This window comes from Panthera onca, chromosome A3 (assembly GCF_046562875.1).
Source record: "Panthera onca isolate mPanOnc1 chromosome A3, mPanOnc1 haplotype 2, whole genome shotgun sequence".
NCBI classification, from domain to species: domain Eukaryota; kingdom Metazoa; phylum Chordata; class Mammalia; order Carnivora; family Felidae; genus Panthera; species Panthera onca.
The window spans coordinates 50,156,156-50,166,561 of NC_138341.1; the positions used below are offsets into that span (position 1 = coordinate 50,156,156).

The 10,406-nt window shown below is 45.0% G+C and overlaps 1 protein-coding gene across 5 annotated transcripts in view; it reads right to left on the bottom strand.

The window, feature by feature from the left end:
* The window catches only part of DGUOK (deoxyguanosine kinase), a 30,054-nt gene extending 24,626 nt beyond the window's left edge, over positions 1-5,428 (bottom strand). Inside the window, exon 1 of one of the 5 annotated variants that reach the window (XM_078444612.2) lies at positions 5,120-5,428. Coding sequence is in view for 2 of the 5 variants with exons in the window: in XM_081795250.1 (XP_081651376.1) it covers positions 4,413-4,554 (142 nt within the window). In the remaining 3 variants the exon portion in view is untranslated. Of the gene's footprint in view, positions 1-4,412; positions 4,647-5,119 lie in introns of those variants that run through there. The other 4 variants (XM_081795250.1, XM_078444609.2, XM_078444611.2 and 1 more) reach the window with 4 other exon arrangements.
* Positions 5,429-10,406: the final 4,978 nt, after the last annotated feature.

Here is a 10,406-nt window from a genome sequence, read left to right on the forward strand (position 1 = left end):
ATTAGAGAACAAGCTCAGTCCTGACTAGGATTGTAAAGCAGTTTGACATATTCCTTCCGTGGGCACCAGTGACTACCTTTCACGTGGATGTCAAAGCACAGGAGCCAAACATGTGGTCAACACTGAAAAAATACAATGGGTCAGGCAGGGGTTAAGTGCTGGTGATGCCAAGATGAGCAAAACACCAAGCCGCCAACCCAGGGAAGGTCTCAACAGAAGTCAAGTGCTGCAGCATTTGTGGGTACAAAATGTTATGGGAGCACACAGAGGAGGCAGTGACTAATTCCGCCTGAGGACAGTCACCAGGCTGTGTGGGGTGATGGAGAGTTGTAGGAGGTAAAACCAGAAACAGCCAGATTAGGGTCCCCCAGTCCACTTGTCATTAGTCACACTTTCCTTGGGCAAGTGCATCCACTTCCAAGGCTTCAACAGCTACCCCCACCATCAACAACTTCCATACCTGAAAGCTCAGTCCCATCCCTCTGGATTTCAGGCACATGTCCTAATCTACTCCAGAACATCTATCTCTGTATGCCTCAGAGGGACCTGATAACTAAACATGTCACTCTTACCTCCCCAGACTTCCTCTTCCTTTATTCCCATCTTCAGTTTCCGGTCAGTGTCCAAACTAAAAGCCTCACTGTCATCTTCTACACTAGAAGTGGCCACCTAGTCCTGTCAATCTCACTTCTAAGAATCTCTCTCAAATGACTCCATTCTTCTCAGTCCTTCCATTCCCTCTGTCCAGGCCGGCATCTTCCCACACTCCCACTACTACAACAGCAGCCACAAAACCAGTCTAGCTACTCCAAATTCTGTTCCTGCTCATTCACTCAGAGCAATGATACAAGACACTGTGGGTAGTGCAGCAAACAAGACATATAAAGAAAGTGCCTGTTTTATGGACCTTCCTATTTGTTCATTCTGGCCAATTTCTGTTTTAAAATTAATCTGGTTGTGACACATCCCGGCCTCAAATCTTCGTACCCTCCCCCGCACGGTCCCTCTACCAGCATGGTCCACAAGGTTGTTCGACATCTGGCAAGTCTACCCTTCCACCCTCTTGTTCTGCCACACAGGTACATCCCTGTTATTAAAACCGCATGTTTCTTCAGGCTTTGCCTTGGCAAGTGTTACTTCCTGTACCTGGAACATTCCTTTCTCATCTCCCCCTTGGGAATTCCTACCCCAGAGATTCTGAGTTTCCATGCCCAAGCAAACATGGCACTCATCACATGGTACAGGAACGATGTTTAGAAGTCTGCTCCTCCCACCTGGCTATGAGCTTCTTAAAGGACAGGAACTGTATCACATGTGAGTCTACCCTCATAGCACATATTCGGTAAGTCTTGGTTCAGGAGAAACCAAGGCAGAAGCACATCCATCTACAAAGGTTAAGAAGCAAAGGTCAGGAAAATTGGTCAGGAAAATCAAACTTCACCTCATGGCCTGTCCAAGTACTTCTTTTGTGAAGTACTTTGGTACCTCTGTGGGCTCTGAGAACAGAGCTTCCCTTAGAGGCACGTTTCCCAAAGGCAGAACATCTTGAACACTGTCAGGACCCTCCCTTCTCAATCTTTTTGATGTTTCTGATTTGGCTGCAGAAACACACACAGATGTGGTGACTGATCTCACTTTAAACTCATGACCACTAAGTCCAAGTGGGTCCTTAATGCTGCCTAGCAACTCTACATTTCTCTTGCTCACTCACTAGACTAATTCATGTCTTGCCTCTCTCCTCACACTCACTCTGCTTAGCTGACCCTTCTTCCCGTTTCACTGAGGAAACAACCAAAAGACCTTCCCCAAGTTCCCACCACACCTACTCGAGTCAGTACTCATTTATATTGCCACGCACACTGTTCCGAGGGATAAACTCTGCTCCTAGCTTAGGCCAACCTCTCTCCACTTCGGCAAGAGATTCCACTCCTTGCTTACTAAAATCACTCCAGTAATTATATCCTGTCTCCTGCTTCATGAATTTTTTTGCTCTCTCTACTAGACCATTTCCACCAGCTTAAAAATATGATCCAATACCTCTTACAAAAAAAAAAAAAAAAAAAAATGGAAACAACCCCCTCAAACCTTCTTCCCATTTCAGCTACCACCCCATGTCTCCCCTTTCTAAGAAAACTTGTAGTTGTCTGAATCCATTGTCACCTCCCATTCTCCTTGAACCTATGCCAATCAGACTTTCACCCCTACTGCCCCTAAAAACCGTTCTTCTCAAGTTCACCAAAAAGCTCCATTACCTAAACAGCATTACACAGTTGAACATTCCCACTCCCCAAACACCTTCTTCACTTTGCTTCCAAGATATCATTCTCTTCTGGTTTTTCTCCTACCTCAGTAGTCATTCCTTCTCCGTTTCTTTTGCCTGATTCCTTCTTCCATCTAACTGCCCCATGGCTTAGTCCTTTCCATCAACACGACAAGGTCTCCTGGCTTCAAATACCATCTACATTTATACCTCCAGTCCAGGGAGACTCTGAACTCCAGACTTATATATCAAACTGCCTCGTCAACATCTCCACTCAGATATCTACCAAGCATACAAAAACCTAACACGACTAAAGGTAAAATCTTGAAACCATCCTCTGTGCTCAGTCTGTTCTTCTCGTTCTTCTCCCATTTATGAAAATTTGGAACTCCCATTTTTCGAGTTGCTCAGGCCAAAATGATTGGAGTGATCACGGACCTCTCTTTACCTCATACTCCATCCACATCTGCTACTAAATCCAGTTTGCCCTGCCTTAAAATGTAACTGGAATCCAACTGCTTCTTACCACCTCCACGGTCACCACCCTGTTCGAACTCACTGCAACTCACCATTGCAATAACCACCTGACCCCTACTTTCAACATATCAGCTAAAGTCACCCCTTCTTATAATTTAAGTCAAATCATGTCATGTGACAGCGCAAATCTTTTCCAGTGGCAAGTAGAAGTCCAACATGGACTACAAGGCCTATGCAATCCAGTCACCCCTTACCTTTGGACCTCATCTCCTCCCATTCTCCCCCTTGCTTACTCCACTCCAGCCACAACAGCTTTCTTCTTGTTCCCTGAACATGCTATCCACCTTAGGGCCTTTGCACTTGGTCTTCCCTCTGCCTGGAAGAGTCTCCCAGTTATCCACATGGTTGCATCGCTTTCTTCTGGTTGTTGCCTCAACGTCACCTTCTCAGTGAGGCCTGTCTTGACTAACCTATTTAAAACTGCAACCTCCCTCAATCTCTCACCCCTGAATTTTCTCCCATCACATTCATTACTATCTAATATATTGTTTACTTAATTCATACTGTTTATTATTTACCTCTACTAGAGTTCCGTGAGAGCTGAGATTTTTATTTGTTCTGTTCAGTGCTATATCCTCAGGGTTAAGAACAGTGTTAGCATATGGAAGTTGCTCAAAGGGTTATTTGTCGAATGAATAAAATGAGAAATTCTCAGTTGGCTTCTAGGCTGTCTTCAATTTTCAACACTTATTCAGCACCTCAGCAGGTAAAAGCATCAAGTCAGAACTTATTAACGTTAAACTGAAGCAGGGGCGTCTGAGTGGCTCAGTCGGTTAAGCGCCCGACTTCGGCTCAGGTCATGATCTCACAGTTTGTGCATTCGAGCCCCGCATCAGGCTCTGTGCTGACAGCTCAGAGCCTGGAGCCTGCTTCGGATTCTATGTCTCCCTCTCTCTCTCTGTCCCTCCCCTGCTCATGCTCTCTCTCAATAATAAATAAACATTAAAAAAAAAAACAAAAAACCGAAGTGTTATGCTTTGTTTTTTTGGTTCCTTTTTATCTAAGATACCGGGTCTCTACTCTTGTAACAGTTACTTTTAAAACATGTTTTAAGTTTAAAAAGTGAGTTTCTTCTAAGAAAAATGTTAAATTATATGGGACTAGAAGAGAGACATGGTAAAATTACTCTAAGTGGTATCTGAATGACTGAACTTTAAGAACTCTCAGGGTAGGGCTACCAGATAAAATACAGGACGCCAGTAAATTTTAATTGTAGATAGATAATAATTTTTTCTAATGCATGTCCCAAATATTGCATAGGACACACACACACACTAAAATCTGAAATCCTATTTTAAATGGCACTTCACCCCCCCCCCCCCCAAAATCCGACATCCCTATTTTAGGAGAACAAAAGAAATTACACCCTGCTCCTTGTCGCATTCATTGCGATCAGAACAAGCTGGTGGAACTCCTGGCTATCTACGGACTTCGTGACTGTGGGAGAGTACTGAGGCCTGACATCCTAAAAATCAAAGAGGCCTCTTTGGGAAGGGAAAGGCCCCGTCACGTCAGATCGCGGGGGCAGGGTGGTCTTGGCCCAGCTCCCTTTCCCAGCCTTTCGGCCACCAGCTCGGGGGAGGCAAAGGCTTGGCAGCCACTTTCCGGCCCTTACCAATATTTCCTTCGATGGAGAGCTTTCGAGGCCCGCGCTTCGCGTGCATGCCCCTGGAGGGGGACACGCCACCGATTCGGCTCTGAGCCATGGAACTGGAAAGTGCTCGCAACAGCCTTCTAAGGAGCTGACCCGCGGTCATCCCACCCACGACTCGCGCAATTATCACTTCCGCCGATAGCACTTCCGCCCCCGGCTCCGCTGTGCGAGCGCTCCGGCGCGCCTATGACGTCAGGAGATCGCCGGGCAAGCAGTGGGTGGAGCTCAGCTGGCCGCGCGGGGAGGGGCCGAAGGGACCCCTGTGTTCTCGCGAAATTTGTAGCAAAGCAACGCTAGGTGGAAAAGATTTCTAGTGCGGGGGTGCGGGAGCGTTAGTAACTGCGGTTGTCTGGGTGGCTTGCCTTCTCGCTGTTTGTCGGAAGAGCAACATTGTGAAAGAGACATACGCTCAACAATCTCCTCACCTTTGTATTTTTGTGTAACTTTCAAATAAGTCATAACTAAAGACAAAGTAATTGTAATTTTAAACGAGGCTTTTCCAGGTGTTTGCTTTTTATTCTAACTTGGGTAGAAATTGGACTATTTTAAGCAGGAAAATGACGCAATCTGATGATGTACACAGTTAACTTTTTCCCATTCACGGTGACGCGCAGCACAATGCTGGCACATGACTGAATAAATCAACAAATTAGTTCATTACATCCCACCTCTTATTTTGTCTCTTGAATGAAATAAACGTTCACTCTGTCGATTTGTACAGCAGCCAAAAATCCCATTAGGATAAAGTGGGTGGAGGCTCAGGATGTGAGTGGAACTCGTTTAAACCGTAGATTGGGCTCTGTGGGTGTGAACCACGGCGAGGGTGAGCTGCAGGCCAGCGTGGGGCGGTGGGGAATCTGAGTGGGATTTGTAAAAGGATGAGCAGAGCCAGAGTAGAGAGAGACTTGGCTGGTGTATAAACCTGTAGTCCTGCCGTCGGTGGAGACCTGTGCTCTGTGGAGGGTCAGGGACAGTTCTGAGCTGCTGCCACCCGGTGAGGCCTTGACTGGCTTTGTCCTGCCACCACCACCCCGTTGTCATAACGACCTCAGAACTAACGAGTTATGAAATGTTGTCAGAGGGTATTTCCACTTTCCATCGTTGAAACCACAAGAGTCAAACCAGGAGTCCAACAGTTAAAACGGCCTTCAGGCAACACCTTAGAGGGGGGAGGTTTTAGGAAATGGGGATCAGATTGCGAGGGGTTGGGGAAGGGTTCGTGGCTGGGACACCTGTCTTGCATAACAAGCACGGGACCTTTTCTTATACTGATGTTTATATGAGATGATTGAAGTGATGTTCATTTATTAAGCACATTATTTTTAAATATAGATTATAAATTTATTTAGGATGACCTGGATGGAGCACTGATAGATACGGGAACAGCTAAAGTCAGTCCCATCCTCTGCTCCTACTCTCACAGGCACCTCCGTGTCAAATTATTGCTTACATTTCTTTAGCTATGTAAACTCAGACTTGGAAAATATTCATCCAAACAAGTTTGAGAGGCTCTCTGAGCCCCCAAGGTTTCCCTGCCCTCACTGCCATCTGGGATATCGGGAAAGTTAAATGATGATGTTGTCGGCCACTTTAGGTGCAGACAGGCAACTAACCTGTTCCTAAAAGTTATTATTTTTTTAGACTTTATAGTAAAGTGTAATAAGTAGTAAAGAAAAGCTCATGCATCATAAGTGTACAGTTTAATGAATTTCTCACAAACCTAAAATGTTCCTTGGATTCAGATAAAGAAATAGAGCATTGCTAGTAGCTCCTGAATCCATTTGCCCTGCCAGTTACTACCCACCCCAAATAATCCATAGCCTGACTTCTAAGAGCAGACAATAGTTTTGCCTGCTTTTTAGATAAATGGAATCATATAGTATTTCTTTTATTCAACCTAATATCTATGAGATTTATCCATGCTATATATGTAGCTGTAGTTCATTCTCAATTCTGTGCAGTATTCCAATATGTCACTATACCACTATGTATTTTCTCCATTCTACTATCGATGGACATTTATGAGTTTCTAGATTTGGGCTATTATGAATAGGGTTGCTATGAATATTCTTGAATATGTCTTTTGGTGAAGTTAAGCATGCAGTCTTCTTGGGTAATACCTGTGAGTGGAATTGCTATGTGATAGGTTATTTGTATGTTCAGCATTAGTAAATATTCCCAAATAGTAGGTAGTTTTTATAGTGTTTGTCCCAATCGACTCACACCATCATGGGTGAGCGCTGTGGTCATCCTATATTCTTTTTTTTTTTTTTTTTTTTTTTTTTGGTCATCCTATATTCTTAACAACAGTTGGTATTGTCAGCTTTTTCATTTTGTCCAATATGCTGTATATAGTTTTCATCTGCATTCTCCTGATGATTTACGAAGTGAAACACTCTTTCCTATGTTTATTGGCTATGTCGGTAACTTCTGTTTTGGAGGACCTAGTCAAGTCCCGTGCCCACTTTTCTATTGGCTATCTGTCTTTTACTTACTGTTCTTTGTTCATTCTGGATATAAAGTCCTTTATGAATATTTTCTCTCATTCTGTTCCTTGCTTTTAAAAAGCTTTCAAATTTCCTTGGTGTTCACTATAAGTAAAAAACTAAAAGGGCCTGGGGCGCCTGGGTGGCTCAGTCGGTTAAGCATCCGACTTCAGCTCAGGTCACGATCTCACTGTCCGTGAGTTCTAGCCCCGCGTCGGGCTCTGTGCTTACTGCTCAGAAACTGGAGCCTGTTTCAGATTCTGTGTCTCCCTCTCTCTCTGACCCTCCCCCGTTCATGCTCTGTCTCTCCCTGTCTCAAAAATAAATAAAACGTTAAAAAAAAAATAAAAAATAATAATAAAAAAAAAACTAAAATGGCCTAAAATGCCTGTCAGTTGTCCCAATATCAGTGATGACCCCTCTATTCCCTTTTATTTTGTAGTGTTCGTTATTATGTTATATCATGGATTCATATCTTTCTTGGTCCTAATTCCAAATTCCCAAGAGAGAGAATCTAATTGGCCCAGCTGTGCCCCCAAATGAAGTTCTCATGGAATGAACATGAGTATTTTGCCCCACCCCATGCATAAAGAAGGAAGGCAATTAAAGGGATCATCATGAGCAAGGAAGACACCCAAAAAGGTAGTGATCGGTCCCTCTTGGAAGGAGCAAACAGGGTGTTTTCATCCCCCCCTCAGGTGATGGCCAGAACACAAAAAGCAGCAGTGTCTTGGTGAACAGAATTACATCCTACTTGTCTACAGGAGTAAGGCCGCTTTACGCTCCTAGAGTTTGTCAGATATCTGCTGGGATGTATGAATAAGGGTTGATTACACTACACGGACTCTTGTCATTCAGCATCCATTTCTTCACCCAATTTTTGCCGAGCATCTACTATGTTATCAGGCACTCTTTCTAGTCCTTAGAGTACAGATCTGAAGGATTTACTGTTTTCAAATGTTTGTAAGTGCTATTGTGACAAATAGATACAGATCCATATTACAAAAATGCTACAACATAGCCACAAAAAATAAGAAGGTAAACATATGCCAATGTGACCCTGACTTTCTTTTGCTGCTTGGATGTCTGGTCAGTTATAGTCTCATCTACATCGAAGATTTTCTAATGTGCTAGATGATGCTAAGTCAGGTTGGTTAAGCCGGGAAGTATGCTTCTAGAATCCTCTCCTGACAGGGCTTTGAGTTAGAGTCGGCCGAAAGAGGCCCAGGTGTAAGATTCAGAAGGCAGAGTCTTAGCCATCGTCTGGGGAGATGTCTTTCAGATACTGTGACAGACAGATGAGTTCACAGAGAGATCCCAGCTTGTCCTCAAAGCCCTAGTGTCTCCTTCCTGATCATCCTACAGTTGTTTCCAGAACTTCACTTCCCCAGCTTTCCCACCTTCAGGTAAAGTCTCATTCCTATAATAAACCCCTTCTTCCCATAATGTGCATGGTGGCTCTGCTCCCTTGAATGCACTCTGACTGATATACCTAATCATAAAGGGAGGCATTTAGGGAGCGGTTAGGAGGCATTTAGGGAGCAGTTAGATAGCCAGGGGTGAGGGTTAAGAAAGATAATCCACAAGCAGCACTTACCTCCCGCCACACGGTTACCACCCAGTACACATTACGTGATAAGTGATGGCTGCCTTCGGCTTGGCCTTCTGTGCCTGGGACATTATTGCTATATTTATCTTGAGTTGATTTCCTGATGTATTTCGTCTCTCCTCAAGCCATTGTAACCCACCCATGTCCCCCTCACTATCAGCCCATAGTTGACTTCCACTGAAGACTTCTAGGACAGCACTTCTTGAAGTGGGGCAAGACTGGGTGGGGAACAACCAGTCAGCTTCCCTTCTTTCCCCACATGGAGATTCTGATGCACCCCTCTGCAGCAGGGATGGTCAGTGCTCCACATTTCCTCAGATCCTGTGTGTGTGTGTGTGTGTGTGTGTGTGTGGCTGCCCTCTGGCCTCCTCCCCTGGCTCTCTCTCCCAACAGCCAGTTCTGGCAGCTTTTCTTTGCAATACTGCCCTCATACTACTGAAGCCCTTTCCCAGCACAGGTGGAAAGCCTGGGACTTTACCTCCCCTCCTCCCCCCCCACCCCCCAGAGTGCATCTTCACTCATCACTGATAGGCTAGTGTGAAAGCCCACTTATATCCTGTTAGGCTTTTATACCCAGCTGCCTGGGAATCAGGGTGAGGCCACCCTCTGGGGGACTTTGAGAGCTCCCCTGCTGCTCTTCCTCTCCATTTTTGTTCTGCTTCTCTGATTCTGCTCACTGGTTTCCCCTGTGAGCGCTTCCTTAATAAATCGCTTGCCTGTGTAGCCTTACTTCAGGGTCTGCTTCTGGGAAACCTGTCCTAAAACATGAGTCCACTAAGGATTTTTGCAGAACATGCTTCTCCACCCCAGAGGACAAGTGTGGGGATGGGGGAGGAAGAGTGCCTGCCATTGAGGTCTGTGCACCTCCACCGGGGTCCACTGTCTCCAAGTAGGTGTGTCTGGGAAGGCTCCCAGCCAAGTGGGATCTGCTCAGGGGCGGCAAGGATGGGACTTGGGTAGGCAGAGAGGGTGAAGGGTGCGCCAGGCAAAAGTGGGGATCTAGTTCTGCTATTAACTAGCTAGGCGGGTGAGTTAGTTTGTAAACTAGCTGTAAAATGGGAATGACACTGGTACCGGCTAGTAGTGTTATGGTGAAGAGCAAATGAGGAAATCATCGTAAAGCCCTTAACCTAGGGCCTCATGTATTGTAAGCACACAACCAATGTTAGCTATCATTATTATCTCTTACTTTCTCGTAGTACTCTGTGGGTGCTTCCATTTCACCTCAAATCATTGTCTTGCATATGTCTTCTCCCACTTTATGCAGTGAGACTTTGATGGGCAGGAATCATCTTTGCTGGATACATAAGTTCCATGCGGGCTTACCCAGTAATAGCAGATGCCGAAAATTCAGTCAATACTTGTGAAATTAAACAGAATCGACCGAGGGCAGAGAGTGGGGAGCAAGTAATAAAGAAAGAGAATGAGAGAGAGAGAGAGAAGAAGGAGGAGGAGGAGCAGAAGGAAGAGAAGGAGAAGAAAAAGGGGAGGGGAAGAGCAAGAAGGGGGAAGGGGAGAAGAAGAGGAAGGAGGAAAGGAGAAAAAGAAAGAAAAACATATTCTTCCTAAGAATGTTGCTCCTTTCTTAGTTAGCTTCAGGGCAAGATACAGCCTAATGCTCAATAACAAAGGACTTCATAGAGACCTTAAGCCACTATGACCTTCCTCCACACAAGTTCAAACACTGTGTTTGAACCATTCATATGTCACACCCTATAATCCTTGTGTTTCTCTTTGTGTTCATGTTCTCTGTGTCTTGCCCTTGAGTAAAAGGATGTACGTCTCTGAAAGCCTTTGTTTCTTAACACGCCCCCCCCCAAGAGTCATCTAGCCCTCATTCTTACTCATGTTGAAGGCAAA